The 20,096-nt window shown below is 43.2% G+C and overlaps 1 protein-coding gene across 3 annotated transcripts in view; it reads right to left on the reverse strand.

Annotated features, from left to right (window-relative positions):
* Positions 1 to 2,337: 2,337 nt before the first annotated feature.
* The window catches only part of Mcm9 (minichromosome maintenance 9 homologous recombination repair factor), a 75,442-nt gene continuing 57,683 nt past the window's right edge, over positions 2,338 to 20,096 (reverse strand). For 2 of the 3 annotated variants that reach the window (XM_051164554.1, XM_051164553.1), the window contains 4 exons: positions 14,885 to 15,087; positions 13,892 to 14,095; positions 7,101 to 7,183; positions 6,523 to 6,689 (listed from right to left, as the gene is read on the reverse strand). In XM_051164554.1, the coding sequence (XP_051020511.1) occupies positions 6,540 to 6,689; positions 7,101 to 7,183; positions 13,892 to 14,095; positions 14,885 to 15,087 (640 nt within the window). In that variant the 3' untranslated portion in view covers positions 6,523 to 6,539. Of the gene's footprint in view, positions 3,803 to 6,522; positions 6,690 to 7,100; positions 7,184 to 13,891; positions 14,096 to 14,884; positions 15,088 to 20,096 lie in introns of those variants that run through there. The other variant, XM_051164560.1, reaches the window with a different exon arrangement.

Consider the following 20,096-nt stretch of genomic DNA (forward strand, 5'->3'; position numbering starts at 1 on the left):
AGGGACATACAGCAAGACAACATCACAGTGAGTTCCAGGTCAGGCAGGACTATACAGTGAGAATCTATCTCAAAACCCCCAAAAGAGGAGAGCATGGTCTGCATTCATAGGGGCTCAGGGAAATGGGCAATGGGCGAAGTGCTCACTGTCAAGCATGAGGACTTGAGTTCAGACCTCCAGATCCACATAAAAGCTGAGTAAGGTGGATGTCTGTAACAACAGCCTTTGGGTGAGGTGGAGCCGGGAAGCTCAGGTTCAGTGAGAGCTGGTTAGAAAAAAATGAGGTGGAAAAATCTGAGACAGACATGAGCATCAACCCGTGCCTCCACATGCACAAGGAACGGTGAGTGCACTCATGCACACTCTTGTATATACAGTTATGGGTGAGTGCACTCATGCACACTCATGCGTATATAGGGATAGCGAGTGTACTCGTACATACTCATGCATATACAGGGGTGGGTGAGTGTACGCATGCACACTCATGCGTATACAGTGATGGGTGAGTGTACGCATGCACACTCGTGCGTATACAGTGATGGGTGAGTGCATTCATGCATATACAGGACAGGTGAGTGTACTCATGCACACTCATGCATATACAAGGATGGGTGACTGCATTCATGCACACACATGAATATACAAGGATGGGTGAGTGTAGTCATGCACACTCATGCACACTCATGCACACTCATGCACAGTCATGCACACTCATGCACAGTCATGCACAGTCATGCACAGTCATGCACACTCATGCATGTACTCCTTCCCCAAGGGAAAAAGCCCCAATGTCCATTTTTCCTCTTTAGTTCTAGAAAGTCTAGTAAAACCCAGAAAAAAACCCATCATGCTAGGAGAGAAGGAAAATTCAGGACCATACTATGCTTGAAGGTTCTGAAACAGTTGCAAAAATACATTACTTAAGCCATAGTCTTAATGCTTGTGAGTGGGTTTAAGTGAATATGAAATACATTTAAAAATTACAGCTTGTAAAAATAAATGTTTTATGAGCTGCTTAAGGTGCCTGAAGACACCTTAGTATTAAATATGTTCTAACAGTTTAAAACGTTTCAGAAAAGTAAGTCAATTTGGGAATTAATTTTTAAATGCTCAAGAAGATTGGTTTCATAAACATTTGTAGTTTTTTCCCTGTATGAATTTCAGGAAGCAAACATTGACAAAGCACATATAGCTAGCTCTGAGTACTCTTCATGTCCAAAGTCCTGCAATTGGTCCAGAACCAGTCACCGCTACAGTGCATCCTCTGAAGCCTGTCTGTAAGGACAGGGCCCAAGAGCCCAGCTGGAATCCAGTCAAAGAATTATAGAAGCACACAGAAGAGCAGACTTCGAGTCATCAACTCCTACCAGACACGGAAATGTTTGGCTTTATTTTATTTTGACTTATATATTTATTATTTGTAGTGCAAGGGATTTAACCTGGGGATTCATACATGCTGGATAAACATTCTACTTCTGAGCCATATCCCAAGCCAAATTTTCTTGTTTTTTAAAAAAAAAGACAGCCTAGTAGAGATCACATTTCCATATTAACGCTGGTGTGAGTGTGACTAATTTACCACACTCCTTTTCTAACCACATGATTTAATTTGTATTGAAGGTAGACTCTGGAGTGAGAAAGAGTCAAAGAGAGGGATACTGGCTCAAGGGAAAAAGAAAAAGTCCAGGGCCAGTGCTTCCAGAAAGCTACTGTGTGACTTTCCTCGAGGGGGCCATGGCGAGAAAGCAAGCTTCTCAAAGATGGAAAAGCCTCAGTCCCTTGTAATCTGATGAGTGAGAGTAAACACAGAGGTCTGAGAGAGCCACATGACCTCGGCAAGTCACTCCCAACCTTAGTGAAGCTCACATCCAGTACATGCTGTGTAGAAAATACAAAGCAAAACAGAAAACCCTCATCTGCCTTGTTAGACGTATGAGGGCTACCTTCTTGCCATTTGGTCTGGATGAGCGAAAGAAGAAACTTAGAAAAGAACTTCTCCATTAAAACCCAAACAAACATAACCCCAAACAAAAACAACACAACCAAAACAAACCAACCGCTACCACCACCACCACCAAAAAGGTGATAAACCTAGAAATGCCCTGGGATAGCAAGTCATCTTCTTGGGAAAATGAAGCCTTAATTCACTCACCCCATGGGCTGGTGTCATACTGACTAAAATTAATTATTTAGCACTTTTAATCATGAAGGTAATCCTGAAATCATGAGCCCAACAAGGGAGCTGGACCTCTGCACGGCACCAGGTCCACACTGTGTGCACATGTAAGCACTGTGCCATACTTTGAAGGTGCAGCTGAGCTGGGGAAAACATGCTAGCCACAAAGCTTTCCACAATCATGGCTTTTTTCTCATCTCTTCATCCCAGTCAAAGTCTAATGCCTCATCATCCAGTTCTGACAGAGCAAAGAGGGAGTGTGTGGAAACATTCGCTCGCTCAGAGGGCTGCTGCAGCTGAAAAGACTGCCTTTGCCCGCTGAGCAGCAGAGCCTTGGCTGCAGGAGGGCTGCGGCTTCTGTCCCCGAGGTCCTTCCTCTCAGGAGGGAGGGATTCTGATTTGGATTCTGGAGGGGAAGTGAAGGAGAAGTTTGCCAGTCTGGCCAGCGTGCCAGCATGGACCCTGCGGCCTCTATTACTGCAGGGAACCCCTTCCTTTCTGTCTTTCTCACTGCCTAGATGAGACCGCCCAGGCTGCTTCCCAGGCTCCAGCTTGGGCTGAACAAGCCGTCTTTCAGGGCCCTGCTCCTGCTCCTCCCTTGGTCCTTCACTCTCTGGAGGCTGCCTTGAGAGCCCCTTTGTCTTGCTCTGCAGCTGGCTGGAGCATCTGCCTCCTGAGGTAGATGTCAACTTTCCTGGGCCTTCCACAGGCACAGCTGCTTCTCTTCTTGAACTTTGCCGGGGGGTTTTAGAACCGTCGACTGCTGTTTTTGGAGAACTGGGAGGCACAGGGTTGTGGCCCTCAGGGGGGTGGATCAGCTTTGTCTTGTGTTTAAATGTGAATCTGGCCAGCTTCGCCACTGGAGCATGTGTAGTCTCAACACTTTCAAGTTCAGGCTCTCCTACCTGAGCAGCTTTCTTTCTCTTTGTTTTGGGCATCCCTGTTATTTTTTCTGGTCCGGGAGAAGGAATGGACGGAGTCAAGGGGGCTGTGGGTGGCAGTGGTCGCACTCTGGTTGTACTTGTGCACAAGCCCTGAGACCCCTTCTTTGGTAGCCGGGGGAGTCTGTGGGCCACTCGAGTCAGCCCAGAGTCCAGTTCCTCATCCTGTCCTGACAGTTCAGACACAACTGCTGCCTGTGCTGCCTTTGTATTCGTGACACTGTGTGACCTTAAGGGAGCATCTGTGGCTCCCGATGGTGGAAGATGCCCAGCTTCTAATAATTTGCTCCTTTGCCCTGGCCAATTTTTCTCCTTGCCCTGAGATTTACTGTTGGAGATTTTCAAAGCCACATTTTCCTCAGTTGTTTTCATATCAGGAGACACAACAGTGCTTTCTGGTTCAATCTCAGGAGTTGCCATGCGGTCAAGCCAGTCTAAACCATCACGTCTGTCACTTCTGTGCTCAGAAGAGTGGTCAGTAAGTCCAGGACCAGGTGGGGAGTCACCATTAGTTCTTTCCGTGGGACTCACAGCTGGGGAGGAGTCATGCCAGCTACAGCTCTGTCCCCGCTGTGCTGCAGTCTCGAGCCCTAGCTTGTCCCTTGGATCCTTTCCCAAGGAACTTGGAACTGCCTCTACCTCTAGTGACTGTGGCTGGCATTGGTGTACACTGTCAATCTGTAACCTGGGCAGAGACAAATAAGGAAAACATATTAAAAGGAAGAAAATCTACGCCTACCTCTCATTTCTTTAGTCTCTAAGACGCCACCTGGAGGGTTTAAGAACAACACATTTCAAGGAATACAAGTATAGTCTTTGAGAACAGAGGAAATGACCCTGAGTTTAGTGCTCTGGCAAGCATTTTCTTAGAACCTGGAAGTGCAGTAAAACAAAGAAAATGAAACCAGAGGCTGGCCTACAATTTGAGCCATTTACTTCACTTGACTTTTTGAAGATGCGTGTAAAATGTTGACTCATAACCTTTCTCATGCCATGTTCAAACAGGACATTCGTGTGAGGCCTTGCACAGAAGCTGGCACTGCCACACGGTGGCTCGGTGGTCTCGCTAGGCAGTGTGTGGATCAGAATTAAAGCCTGAGGTGAAGACTACAGTTTAGTGTGAGAGCTCCTTCCAGAGGCCTGAGGAGTCTGTGGCTCCTCCTGGCTGTTGCTCCCAGTGCCGTCCACCGAAGAACGACAGAGCCTCTGGGCCTGTCCACCCTTTCCTGCAACGCTCCGCCATGTTTCTACAGAGACCCTGAGTGGCTCTCCAGCAGTCTGATGCAGAATTAGCACCTGCTTACCAGCTCTGAATGAAGGATCTGCTCGTGAAATCCGCTCCAACTCTGGCGTATTAAAAGCTGAGCATGAGGTAGAAGAACCTCTTTCTATCAAGACTTATAGTTCCCAAAGCAGGTCCTTTAGAAGGTCTTTCTTAACTTAAAAATGTCAGCTCATGTGGTAAAATATATGACCCTGCTTCCATGTGCTACATCTAAAGGAAATTAGACTCAAAAGCAGAGGAGGAAATTATTCTAAAATTCATGTGCAGCAACAGACAAAAGAATTAAAAATATAAATTTAAATATATTAAAAAGTTAGTATGTAGTTTGAGGAAATAAGATTACATTTGATTTTTGTTCTCTTATTAATTCATCAATTCTAGTTTTTTCAAAATGCACAAAGAATACACATTACTTTTATAAAGGTAATTACAAATTATAAAAGTAGATTACAAATATATCACACACAGGTTTAGAAATATCAATGGAGTAATATGCTCATGTTCCCTCTTTCTGATTTGGGTTACAACCAAACAGAAAAGCAAGTAGCTTTCAAAATCACTACCATGAAGTGGACATTTCAGCAGCAGATGAATGTCAGGGTAGTCACAATGGTTAAAGCTGTGTAAGGACAGCCTCAAGGCTGAGAGATCTCAGGAGAAGAGTGGTTTGGTCCTGTTATGTTAGTCTCATTATTGCTTAGGAATTAAGTTCCTACATAAAATTTCTGCAGCTGGGCTACACCATCCTAAAGCCAAGTGATATTCCTGCCCTGTGATGTGAGTAGACAGAACAGCCATCAGTTGAGGTAGCTCCCAGCAAGGAATTTTCTGGAAGGAGTATGGGGAAAATATGAGTGCTTTTACTATTGAGGTCTATTAGGAAACTCTTTCCTAGAAGGCAAAACATCTAGGCTAGTTGGGTTCTATGACTGGATGAGATAGGCTTCAAGTTGGATCTTGAAGCTCATTTACCCTTAGGGTGACGCTTTGAGGATCAAACCCAGAGTCTGCATGATAAAGAAGTGACAGTAGGAAAGACTATTTAAGGCAGAGTTCAGGTTTGCCTTTTGGATAGTCAAATACACTTCTCCCATTCCATTCAGTCTAGGAGAGCCAATTCAAATATGAGATGACCAATTCCACGTCTCATGTTCCTCTTTTCTTGAATCCAGCAATTATCAGTTCCGGTAGCATGGGCTGGTCAAAATGAGCAGACTCTCCTAGGCATAGCCGAGCCAAGCCCAGCTGAACCTTGAAGGAACCAGCTCCACCTAACCATACATGGCTCTGGGTCATAAAAGCAGTGAGGAGCAAAGGAGACCGTGATTAATTTCACACAGTGCCAGCTCACTGTAGCCTGACACCTGCTACTAGTGAATAAAGCCAGCCCTGACCCATTCACTCTCCAGGGGAAGCGTGCTCAGGCTTGACAGATTAGAAGCAGAACGCTGCCGGGAGAAGCCAGAGTATCAATGGAGTGGAGAAATGGCAAGAAAAATATTCTCAATATCTGTCTTAAAGCAATCAACAATCCAAGTGTGGGCGGCCGCTCAGCTTTAACATACACTCCATCCGTTCTCTGACTCGGAGCTAACACCAGTTCTCCGTGGAGGTGAGTTATGAAGGCACTGTGACTGATCATGAAGGTGCCCGAACAGACAAACAGTCTTACCATTTCTTGCTCTTGTTCCTGAGGTGAAGATTCAAAGTCTAGCTTTACACAAACCCATGCACTTAGGGAACACTGAAGCTCAGGCCAAATGTCTTTAGGTAAAAATCACACGTTTTAATTTATTTAACACATTACCCCCATGTCCTTTCCATGCATGTTATCCACATTTTCACAAGTGATGAGTTCTCAAACACTGCTCTGCCAATTCCCCACTTGTTGTCCCAGCCACCATGATGTGGAGCATAGAGGCAGCCATCTTCCCCGAACCAGCCTGAATTTCTAATTCCCAAAAAAAAAACTAAGCTCTAAAATAGTGAGGTTTTTTGTTGTTGTTGTTGTTGTTTTTAAAGGCCCTGAGTTTATGGGTAATGGGTAACTGAGACGATGCCTGGCATCGTTTTCTGCTAATTTTATACTTCCTGTTCCCTTAAATGCGAGAGCAGTGCCTTTCTTTGTTTTCTCTCCTTACCTTTCAAGTCTTCTAAGCTCTTCCTGCAAGAGGCTCTGGAGTCCCAGCTTTTCCAGAATAAGTTCACACTGCCTCTGGTACTGTGCCAGTGGGCTTTCAGGGAAGGAGGTGTGAAGAGCATTCACACCTCCTAGCAGCGCACCTCCCTGAGGGTCGAGAAAACACGAGGGACAGTCAAAGATCAACTAGCATGGGAGTTAAGGATACACTAGGGACCACTGTCCCTGGTGGGAAAGACCAGCTCCCTGTGCCCTTATCTGGGGCATCACAATCCCAGAACCTTTCCTAATTTCTCCTGTAGGGCAGTGGGTGACCACTGGGCCAGGAAGCCTCATGTCACCAGGCAGGGCCTGAACGCCCCTAGGCTTGCTGAAACTGCTTCTTCCCATTTATAGGTAAAGGCAATGGCAACAGCTGAGTGAAGGTCTCCATCCATAACAGCTCTTTCACCTTTGGATCTTTCCAGGAAGTATAAGGTACAGAATTTGATCATTTTTATAATTTTAGTATGTTAGTAGCATGTCATTTTGAAAATAGCTTGTAACTAGGGTCCTTACCTGCATCGAGGACTCCATCACTGATACCACTGTAATAGCGTCTTCCAGAGTCACGGTATTGCGAAACATCAGGCGAGCATGCGCTAAAACAGCAAGACACTCTTAGGACTATCTGATGTGATAAGCATAATCCTTTGACTTCTCCACCCTCTAAACTTGCATTTTATGGATGAGCCAAATTAACCATCAGTTAATTTAACAGGAACAGGCAACTACCTTCAAAGTAGTTTCTCCAGCAAGAGGCCTAGCCCTGCATAGGCCACAGAATTTTATGTATTTATCTGAGAACATTCTAGACTCTAATAAAAAAATAAGGCACTGTAAAAATATCAATGTAATATTCAGAAACTTTTATTCTCCATTTTTTACTCTCATTTAAATATATGAAATTAAAACTCATTTCTCATCCTGGGCATCTCTTTTATCTATGATTTACGAGCTTTTTAAGGCACCAATCTAGCAAGCAAGAATTTTAAAATATTTCTTGCCAGACTATTAGCTATGAATCCTTGAATAAAATGAGGTTCATTTGTTTTATGGCATTTTTATTAAGTTTACATGATATGATACATTTAATTCATGTGAATGTTATTAATTTGAACATGGGTAAACTACACATGCTATCTGACATACATGCTAGCTGCATGTGTACGCCTAAGTCCCAAGCCTTCAGGATAAGATGGGGTACATCTCTGCTGACTTGGTGATAAGAGCAGGCATGAGACAGTGAGCATCAGGTGGGCGATGATCTTCACTCTCCCTTCTGTCCTTCATTACCACCCTTATCCCCAGCACTGTAACAGAAGGCTTGAGGAGCCTGTCTTCCCACTTTACTCCCCTTCCCTGGGGACTGCACTGAACCCTGCTGAGAATCAGCTTTCTTCTCTTATCCCATCCTTGGTGTCAATTGCCTATTACAGCTAGGGACACTCTCCACCTGGGAACCAGTGGCTATAGTGGGCTGGGACTCAGGCGATTTCTGTCCTCTTTTCCTGGCCCCCCCATCACAATCTCTCCAGTCTCACCCCTAACCTGCAGAGACCTGTCTTCCCATCCTACCTCCATTCTAGGGAACTCTGCCAAACTTTGGAGTGGACCCAGCTTCCCCCCTTTCCATAGATCCTCTTAGGCCCCACCCTTTTTTGTTTTTTTGTTTTTGTTTTCGAGATACGGTTTCTCTGTGTGGCCTTGACTGTCCTGGACTCTCTTTGTAGATGAGGCTGGCCTTGAACTCACCAGTAATCCGCTTGCCTCTGCCTCCCAAGTGCTGGGACTAAAGGTGTGCGCCACCACGCCCGGCTAGACCCCACCCTTCTAGCCCATCCCCATTCCTTCCTGTCACCCCCCAATACTAGAAACACTTTCTACCCTGGGCTCCAGTGGCCACACCCGGCAGGGACTCAGGTAGGTGAGTCACTCGGCCTCCCTGCGGTCCACTACAGTCCTCACTCTCACCCTCACCCAGTCCCCACCTCCTTCCACCCCAGCCCCCTTCTCTGCAAACTCCAACTCTAGCCTCAGAGCCTGGGTCCCCACAGCCTTTTCATCCCTGTTTTTCTAGATAATTCTTTACCTTACTGCAACATACTTGCAGGACCTCCTCTTTCCACCACAGCTCCATCTCCCTGTGGCCCCCAACTCTAGGTGTGAACAGGATCCCCTTAGACCTTTTCTGAAGTCACACTCAAATCCTGGCCACCTCTATGATCCTATGCAGGACCCAGGACCTGCAGAAGCACCCTACCAGCTAATCCACAGCCAACATACTTTCCTAAGATGTTGAGAGGCCAACGGAAAACAAAGGAACAGTCACTCCAAAAGATAAGGTCAGATAGCAACAGCTAGTATCACAATCATCCCAACTCCAGATGCCTAGACATTGCACAAAAACACAACCAACAATAAGACAATCTGCCTCCACCAGATCCCAGTAGTCTTATGACAGATAGTTGAAGCACAAAACAAGACCTCCAAAATAGCTATTAAGGTCCTTAGTGAGGACATGAATACATCCCTTAAGGAAGTCTGTGAAAAGACAAACAGTAGAATAATATAATGAAAAATGCATGACATAAAAGTAAAATTTAACAAGAAAATAGAATCACCAAAAACAAAACAAAACAACATTTCAAACTAAGATAAAACTGGAAATAAAAAATTTGGGAAGTCAAAAACAAACAAAAACTCATAGGTAAGACTCACCAAAAGAGAGAATCTCAGGCATCTATGACACAAAAGTAGTAATGGATACCTCAGTCAAAGAAAATGTAAAATCTTAAAAAAAAAAAAAAAATCCAGACACAAGAGTTCCAGGAAATCTGGGACATCATGAAAAGATCAAATCTACAAACAATAGAAACTATTTGTAGATAGGCAGAGAAGAAACCCAGGTCAAAAAGCACAGAAAATATTTTAATGAAATCATAAAAGAATGGAAAATTTCTCTAACTTTAAGAAGCAGGTTTCTACCAAGGTACAAGAATCCTACAGAGTACAAAACAGACAGGACTAGAAAAGAAATTACTGGCTGGGTGGTGGTGGCGTACACCTTTAATCCCAGCACTCGGGAGGCAGAGACAGGTGGATCTCTGTGAGTTCGAGGCCAGCCTGGTCTACAGAGAGAGAAAGAGTTCCAGAATAGTCAAGGCTAAACAGAGAAACCTTGTCTTGAAAAACAAAAACAAAATCCCCAAAAACTGAAAGAAAGAGAAAAAGGAATTCCCCATAGCATATAATAATCAAAATACTAAATGTATCAAACAAAGAAAGAATATTAAAAACTGCAAGGGGAAACCATTGGAATAATAACTGAGTTCTCAGAGGATACTCTAAAAGCCAGAAGGGCCTGTATGGATATTCTACAAACTCTAAGAGACCACAATGCCATCAAAGAACTACACGCAACAAAACTTTCAATCATAGGCGATGGAGAAAAGAAAACACACCATGATAAAATCAAGTTTAAGTGGTATCTATCTACACATTCAGCTCTATAGAAGCGCTAGAAAGAAAGCTTCACTTTGAAGGGGTCAGTCATACCCAAGAAAACACAAGGATTAAATAACTACAGTCTAGCAAATCAACAGAGGAGGAAAGACCTCAAACCATAACAACAAGATAATGGAAATCAACAAATGCTCATTGATATTTCTCAACTCTAATGGTCTCAATTCCCCAACAAAAAGACACAGACTAACAGACTGGATTAAAAAATAGGATCCATCTCTCTGCCACATTTAAGAAACACACCTTATAATCAAGGATAGACATCACCTCAGGGTAAAAGAATGTGAAAGATATCCCAAGCAAACAGCCCAAGAAGCAAGCTGGTGCGGCCATTTTGTTACTTGACAAAACAGACTTCAAGCCCAAAACAATCAGAATAGATAGGAAAGGATACTACATACCCATCAAAGAAAAAATATACCAAGAGAATACTGTGTATCTAAATATTTATGCACCAAAGGGGACTAAAGTTCATAAAAGAAACACTACTACAGCTAAAAATCACATATTGATTCTTAGACAGTGGTAGCAGGTGATTTCAACAGCATAGGCACTAAGATCCAACAATTAATAAATGGGACCTTATGAAACCAAACAGCTTTCACATGGCAAAGGTCACCAGCATTTGGACAACATAGCAGGCCACAAAATAGGAACAGATCTTTATCAATTATACATCCAACAGAGGGATAATATCTAAAATATAAAAGACTAAAAAACAAAAAACTAGAAAGGAAGAAAATAGTGCAATAAAAATGAGGTATAGAAACCAGGTGTGGAGACTCATACCTTTAATCCCAGCGCCTGGGAAAGGGCAAAGGAAGGCAGATCTCAGAGTTTGATGCCAGCCTGGTCTATAGAGTGAGTTTCAGGACAGCCCCTATCTTGAAAATCCAATAAAGAAATAAAGAAAAGAAATGAAAGACACACTAAAAAGATCTTTAAGGTGGGAAGGCTGGAGAGGTGGCTCAGTGGTTAAGAGCACTGACTGCCCTTCCAGGGTAGGTTCAACTCCCAGCACCCACATGGCAGCTACAACTGTCTGTAAATCCAAATCCAGGGGATCTAACACCCTCACACCAATGTACATAAAATAAACTTAAGTAAGTTACTTAAAAATGGGGTATGGATAAACAGAGAGTAGTGAAAAGATGAAACACAAAGGCTGAAAAACACTTGGACACTTGCTCATTCATGTTCCCTGATGCTCTACTCATAGCAGCCAGAAATTGGAAACAGCTTAGATGCCCACCAACAGATTAATGAATAATGAAAATGTGGTTAATTTACATAATATAAAAATACTCCTCTGTTTAAAAAAAAGGAATTATGAAACTCATAGATAAATAGATATATCTTTAAAAAATTCATCCTGAGTTAACTCAGACTCAAAAAGACAAGTTTGTTATGTCTTCTCTTATATGTAGATGTTAGCTTTTAAGCCTTCAGTAGGCATGCTGTAATTAAGTAAGGGGCTAGGAGGAAGGGAAGAATCTCCTAAGGAACAAGAAATAGAAAATATATATATAAGTGAAGGAAATGTAAGTGGAATCACCAAATAATATGGGAGACAAGGCCCCAACTGGACTTCTCTCACCATCAAGTGAACTCTCTAGTGCCACAAATGGGTTACATCTAATTGGGCTGTTGGGCAAGACACCCTCTCGAACCTCTCCCCTCAAACAACTCAAGCTGTCATCAAGGCTGTTGGTTACTCTCCACAAACTGACGATAAGGCTTTTTTGCTGAAGACAACACCCAGATACTCACTGAACATGAAGAAGTCCAACTTGTGCCTAACTAGAGCCTTTGCCCCAACTGACTGGTGTTTATGGTACTGGAAGTACTCTGTAAGCTATCCAGGGGACAAGCCAAACATCAAGCCATCTACAACCCTTCAAACTACAACAGTGACCTGACTGCATAATATACTGGTAGAATAGTGGTACAAAAGTTGTGAGAGTAACAACCAGTACCTGACTGGATTTAAGTCCACTCCACAAGAAAGAACATACCAGGCACTGCTTGGATGACTAGACAGGCCATAGACCTAGGGGAACATCAAGTATTATTGTTCTGCTTTTAAATATAGCAAGATGATGACGCCTAACGACATTCTGCTATATTCATGCATCGCTGACTTGCTCAGCAATCATCAGAAAAGCTTCACTGCAGTAGATGGGAAAAATACAGAAACAACCGGACAATATAAAGAGAGTAAGAGACCTTGGAACACACAGTACTAGATGGGATGCCTTCATCAGACACCTCCCTACAGGGCTCACGAAACTATGGGGGAGAGGAGGCATAAAGATTACGAAGAACAAGTGGGGATGGAAACCACAAAGGAAGCAGCGTCTTTTACATACAACAGGAGGATTGACATACATATGACCTCATAGAGACTGTGACAGCATACATAGGTCCAAGCCACATGGGGTCCCAATTATGAGAAAGAAGTGGACACAAGCTCCCACCCCTAACACAGAAGTTATCTCCAACTGACAACCACTAAAAAAGGGAAAAACCAGCTCTCTCCAATGGAGTCTGGGTATAAAACATGATTAAGAGCTGGCCCAATGCCCTGCCATGAATAGTTAAAACAAAACAACCCCAACGGTATGCTTGAAGATGTTTTGTCTCATATTCTTTTTTATCGTACTGATCTGTTGTTTATATATTATGATTTATGTTTATGTGTTTTTATGGATTTTTTTTTTGTGAGTGTATATTTTTCTCTGCATGTATGTGCCTTAATGCCTTTTCCTTTTTGTTATTTTATTCTTGCTTGAGTGCTTGTTTGTTTTCTAAAAACAGAGAGAGGGAAGGAAGGTGTGGAGTTGGAAGGGTGCAGAGGTGGGAAGGATCTGGGAGGAGATGAAGAAGTGTGATTGGAATGTATTATATGGAAAAGTTTAATTTTATTTTAAAAATAAGAGTAGGCATGGATCACAAGTGGCGATTACTGGATAAGATCCAGAAACACTACACAGGAAACAATTCCAAAAAACAAGAAGCTCTACTATTTGTAATGCTGGGAGAGCCACCCCGGAAAACAGTACCGCAAAGAAGCTTTCTAAATAGCTTATGTTGTGGGAGGTCCAGAAATGGCAAAGATGCACTCTGTAATCTCTGTCTATCCTTAGAAGCATGGGGCTCATGGCCTTTACTTTTAATTTATAAAGTTAAAACAATCATTTTGATAATGTGTGTGTCCAAGCGTATGTGGTGTGTGTGTGTGTGTGTGTGTGTGTGTGTGTGTGTGTGTGTGTGTGTGTGTGTGTGTGTGTGTACTCACACACATAGGCACATGTACATTACTGGTATGCAGGAACCCACAGAGGCCAGCAGAGGGCATCGGATCCCCAGTAGCTGGAGTTACTTTGACATGGGTGCTAAGAACCAGGCTTGGAAACTCAGGTAGTGGAGCCACCTCTATAGCTCTTGTTTTTAATTTTTATAATTACATTTATTTTTTCGTGTGTGTGTGTGTGTGTGTGTGTGTGTGTGTGTGTGTGTGTGTGTGTGTGTGTGTAGGTCAGAGGACAACTTGTGGGAGTCAATTCTCCATCACGTGGGCCAAGGGATTGAATTTAGGTTATTAGGCTTGGGGCAAGAACTTCTATCAGGTAAGCTATCTCATCTCCTGACAGGCTCTAAGGCTTTGTTTTTTAAGTGACCACATGTACCTCAGAGCGGGGATTACTCTTATCTTTGAATGCATGGTGCATGCTCTGTATGGACTAGGCACTCAATAAAAATATAATTTATAAAATGAAACGAACCTTCTGCTAATCGGATCAAGCTTTCCAACAGGCGGATGGTAGTTCGCGCTGCATTCCGGGAATCACTCTGCCTTTGCATTTGATAGTAGCGGAGAAGTACTTGATTGCTCCCGTCAGACAGTGTTGGCTGGAGATTCCTAATGAGGCAGAAGTAGGTTTTCATCTTCTCCATGCTCCACAGATTCTCTGATTTACTTGGATAACCTATGTACATCACAAACGGGATCAGTAAACTAAAAGGCATTGGAAAATATATATTTTTAGAAATTTGAGAGCATCTCTATATATGCTTTAATATCTATCCATCCATCCATCCTTTTTTTTTTTTTTTTTGAGACGAGTCTCTCCACGGAGATACCCCTGGATGTCCTAACACTCACAGAAATCTGCCTGCCTCTGCCTCTCACATGCTGGGATTAAAGGTGTATACCACTACACCAGCTCCTAACCACATTTTTCACAGGTAAGCTTCAGGTTTTATGTCCACTGAAATCTAGATCTATTTTGTAGCATGCAGTTCCAGCATAAACTGTCTTATGATATAAGATTAATAATAAGAAGCCCCTCCCCAGTGTGTAAATCATTCAGAAAAATTCTGGTATCACTTATAGTAATAAGGACTTGAATAGGTCTAATTAAAAACAAAAACGCTCTAACATTTATGGATCTCCACTTTATAATGCATTCAAGTTTTCTAGGTATGCAAGAGTAGTAATTTTGTACCACAAGGATGTCTCTTATCAGAAAGTATAGGTATGTATTGCACACACATATATGCAAATGTAGGTCCACTCTGCTCCCATCGTGGCGGCGGAGAGAGCCCCTTTCCCTCCTGTTCAGTATTCTGGAGGCACTAACTGGCTCCTCCGCTGCCTTCTGTCTAAGCATCCATTCCCTGTCAACACAGACGTCTTGAGTATTTAATTCAAGGGGCATGTCCTTTGGTTAGGTCTACTCTTTCCTTGTCACGGTGAGCGATTTACCTTCACCTACCTTTATTTTCTAAGATAAAGGAAGAAATTATACGATCCCAGTCTTCATTCCTAGTGTCGAGCAAAACCAGGATGAGGTCAAAACGACTTAAGAGTGGGCTGCCGAGGGCGATGTTCACAGACACGGACTCCTGGGGGTCGTACTGGCCTTTGGGGTTAGTTGCTGCCAGGATGGTGGTCCTTGTGTTCAGCTTACAAACAAGGCTACCAAGATAAAGGGAAGAATTCATTCACTGAGATTCAGGCCCGAAGTAGGATAGCACTTGTTAGTAAAATGGGGCTGTACTTGTACCTTAGAAATCTAGACTTCTGTGAAGGAATACAGAGTGCTAGAAGGAAGGATCGCAAATGCCAAGTTCAAACAAAATAAACTGGAATGAGTATCTTGAAGAGAATTGTTCAATCAACACCTTTTCCTACGATGACCAGAGCCCTCTATGCTAGTACTAAGGGATGTACAGAATTAAACCAGCATGGGTAAGATGCTCGAGGAGTTTGTGCTCCACTCCCTGCAATCTAATTCAAGGCAGCATACAGGAAATCTCTGCAGTTAAAGTTACAGTGGAAATAAGCAGCATGTATTTGCCTATCTAGATAAAGCAACTTTTGAGCCAGACCCTTCAAGTTATCTGGACATGATTACTGGAAAACTGTGTGTAGTGTGGAGGACAGGAGAGGCTGATACTGGGAAAGGGTTGAAGCAGAAACTTCGCACGTATTTGGTTATTTTGTTTTGATTTTTCAGTTGTCTGTCATCTATCTATCTATCTATCTATCTATCTATTGATCTATCATCTGTCATCTATTCATTTACCTATAAATCTGTATCAGTCAGGGTTCTATACAGGAACCGAACTGATTGAATGAATATATAAATGAGGTTATTTGAGTGGCTTATAGGCTTTGGTCCTTTTTGTTCAACAATGGCTATCTACCAATGAAAATTCCAAGAATCCAATGGTTGGTCAGTCCACAAGGCTGGATGTCTCAGATGCTCTTTAGTATATGAATCCCAATGGCGTGAGCTCTAATGCCAGTGAAAAAATGGACTACTTGCCAACCAGAGTGAGAGCAAGCAGGCAAAGAGCAAAGTTTCCTTCTTCCTCCCTTTATATAGGCTGTCACCAAAAGGTATGGCCCAGAATAAAGGTGGATCTTTCCACCTCAAAATACCCAGATTAAAAGTAGCTCTTCCCACTTTAAATGATTTAATTAAGGAAATTCTTCACAGGTGTACAGATACTTGGCTTTTAGTTGATTACAGATGTAGTGAATGTGACACAAGACTCATGTTCCCCTCTAACCCCGGCGCCTTCAACTTACTCTGTAACGCACATCAGCTTCAAACTAGGACTCAGGACCCTCTGGCTTTAGCTTCTCTCGTACTAGGACTACAGACACAAACCACCTTGCCCGGCTTTGTTTTCATTATTCTAGATGTGAAAGAAAAAGGGTGAAGGAGGAGAAGAAACTCAAGAACACGTCTAGAGTCAGTTTAACATGTAGATTTGAGGAACAATTATGCGGATGGACTGGAAGGGAAAGGGCCACCCCGAGGCAAGGGAAATGCGAGCACAATGAACGGCCTGGTAAAAGAAATACAAAGTCCTAAGCAAGGCAGCACAGGGACAGGGATGGATGGGGCTTAATTAAATATCACTTTAAATGTGCCATATTTACTAATAGTACAAGTGTAATGCTTTTATCTATGAGCGTGCGCTCTGCACTTGACAGCCATGTTTAGAGTAGATCCCAGCCTCTCCGAAGTCACGGTCCTGTGACATCAGCAAACATGTGCTACATTTGTCCATCTCCATTCTATTTCCAGGTGTCTCTAGCAATTACTTCATTCCCTAAGGCTGAAAACAGTTTAGGAATTTTTACGTGTGGTAAATGGCACTAAAAAGCCACTCACTGAATGAGACAAAGACAAACAAGTCACTTTTACCAAAATCTCAGGCCCCCCCCCCCTTTAAAACTTAGTTGAAGAGAAATCAAGCAGGTGGCCCACCTTGTACAGTTTACATGCCAAACTGGCAGATGTGGAGAGCTTGAAATCCCATCTTATAACTTCATTGTGACAGTGGCTTCTACTAACCCCACACGCACACTGGCCACCCTGGGCGATGCTCCCTGCGTTCACTGTAAGACAGGAAGGTTTCTGCAGGAATGGCAATGAATCAAAACAAAGCTGCATCGGATGTGCCTGAAACACAGACTCCATCTCTCTGACCAACACGCACAGGGTGTTTATGGTGTGCAAAGGACTGTGCTGAGAAGTCACTATAGTTTCTGCCTCCAGGTACCTTGGAACAGAACTGTTAAGATGGCAGTTAGTGGTGGGGTGCTGGTGTCAGTGCTGGCCATCGGAGCCTGCTGGAGAGACTTCCTGTGCAGACACCTGGATATCAGAGGACAGCTTCATAGTGTTCTATGACATGAGAAAGACAATGACATGCAGTCACAGAAAGGAGTGAATTTTTTTCCTGAGGTAACAAGGGGAAAACTGGAAAGAGTAAGTTTAAGAAAGATCTGGCTGAGGTGAAGGCCAAGCAACCAAAAGCAGGAGGATGGATAGAAGAAGAGACATGGAGTAAGAAGCTGGGCAGATCCCCTGGCAAGGAGGGATGGGCATGATGCCAGATGGTCTCTGGACACTCGGGAGAGCGGAAGGCAGTTGCAGACCTGTAACACTACATTTCTGCTAAAATCTGAGTAGGCCTTAGAAAACCAATAAGGCACATACTTAGGTGCTCAATATTTCATGCACAGCAGTGGCTTACTAAATAACTACTGGGTGAACGAATTTACAAGTTAGTGTAACTGAGCTCATTTTAAAAATCACAAATGAACTCTACCTTCTTCAGTGATAGTAATAAAAATATCGTATCTGTAGCCTCAAATGCTGAGATGTACATATATAATCTCTAAGTATCCCTGAACCCTGGACGTTAGGTGTCAGCATGATAAACCTGGAAAAAGCATAGATGCCTGAGACAGACTTGCTGGGAGCTGCCTGAGAGCAGCTGCTGGAGGACTCAAGGCAAGGTCAGCGGTCCTTTGCTTCTGGACTGTTCCCTGTGAGCTGACTCAGGGTAGGCATGCCACTTCTGTGCTCTTAAGATCTGCCTGATGTGTTCAGATGTCTGCTTACTTGTCTCACTTTCTGAACTACATTTCGACTCCCTCAAGGGACTGATTTATTACTATCATCCTTACATTCTCTGGCAATGTTCCATAAATAGACATTAATTAAAAAGTAAAAATAAAGCTTCACCTGGTTTAGTGTTTCTGAAACTTAGTTTATTTTAATATGTATAGCTTCAACAGTCTAGAAACATGATGCTGACACATGCATTTTTTCTGCAATAGCTTTAAGGATAGAAAACACTGCAGATTCTGAAAAAGCTACTTTTCTACTTATTTCATCCACATGTTTAAATTTTCTCCAAATCATGACAGGCTGTTGTGTGTGATGGCCTCCCATCATGTTCCCTGTACCTCTTTCTGGACTAGTCCCCAAGTCTACTCATGGCCATCAGAACAATCCTATGTTGCTCCTTTCACATTAACTCCAGCCTGCGGAGTGCTTCCTATATCCAAACCAAATTTTGTTTTCTTTTCCCTGGCAATGAAATAAAACTACTTCCCATCTCCCTTCATGGGTGAGAAGGGCTATCATACCAAGTCCATCTCCCTTCATGGTGAGAAGGGCTATCATACCAAGTCCATCTCCCTTCATGGTGAGAAGGGCTATCATACCAAGTCCATCTCCCTTCATGGGTGAGAAGGGCTATCATACCAAGTCCATCTCCCTTCATGGGTGAGAAGGGCTATCATACCAAGTCCATCTCCCTTCATGGGTGAGAAGGGCTATCATACCAAGTCCATCTCCCTTCATGGGTGAGAAGGGCTATCTCATACCAAGTCCATCTCCCTTCATGGGTGAGAAGGGCTATCAATCATACCAAGTCTGGGCAATAACACACACACGTACCACTTCCAGGCGTACGTCACAGCCTCTAATCGCCTTCCTGCACAATCCTCCATACTTTTTCTTTGTGAACTAGGAAGGACAAAGCCCTGGAGTCAGAGTCACCCTGGGAAGGGCCTGTGCCTGAGGGGGTGTGTACAACAGAACCACCCTCCTTCAAGCTGCATTAGATGGGAACACAAACAAGATAAACTTTCCTTGGTCGGAGGTGTTCCTGTTTTACATGAAAGAGAAGGCCAGAAGAAAGAACTGACCAGGTCTTATGGAAAGTGAATGACAGTTTAAAAAAATGATGGGAAAAGTTATGTTAAACCCCAGACAGTAGAAGGCAAAACTGAAAGTTCTTTGAACAATAAAGGTCCAGCAAGCTGTTGGAATTGTATAAAGTGATTTAGACTACAGAGTCTTCTACTTAAGTGACATTAACATAGCCATGGATCAGTAGCTGAAGTCACCCCACATCTCTGGCAGCACTGGACACAACTGCTGAGGGACACAAACAACCCAAGTGTGCACAGAGGTATAGCGGAAGTTTTGGTTTCTTTAAAAACTCAGTTATGTTATGTAAACTTTAATCCCAAGTGTAGGATATTCGGCTGCTTTAGTTTGTCTACAGCTAATGGTTGCCTTCTGCGGGGTGTGGTCTATGCCAGCTGGAGTTAGTGGAATCTGAGGACTCTGGGAGAGTATAAATACCATAGCACAGAGAGAGGAAGGTGCTTCAGGGAGATGGATGGAGAAGGACGAAGGCTGCTTGTTTGTCCTGATGCATTTGCCATTTGCTGTTGCTGGACTGCTAGGTATCCTGACAACTGAGAATGGTGTTTCCCCAGAGAAACCGCTGACTCTGGGCAGCTAGAACTAAGTCTAAAGAAGGTCCACATCGCCTGACCCTTCCAGCCTTTCTCTTCTACCTGGCGTCAGGGGCTTGGGAGGGAAGTGGAGGCATTAAGAAACCCCAAGTAAAATCAGAGTTAAAAAATACCACCTACACAGAGGAAAGAACAGATACTCAACTTTAAGGCGCTCCAACACATGCTACAATATGGGTAGATTTGAGTGTACCATGGTACAGTAAAATGCAATAACACTATTTATGTGAAGTATCTAGAGTCAACAAATTCATAGACACAGAAAACAGGATTTAGCAGGAAGCAAAACAGGGCATCAGTGAATTATGGTTTCAGTCTATAAGACAAAGAATTTGAAAAACAACTAC

This window comes from Acomys russatus, chromosome 21 (assembly GCF_903995435.1).
Source record: "Acomys russatus chromosome 21, mAcoRus1.1, whole genome shotgun sequence".
Classification (NCBI taxonomy): Eukaryota; Metazoa; Chordata; class Mammalia; order Rodentia; family Muridae; genus Acomys; species Acomys russatus.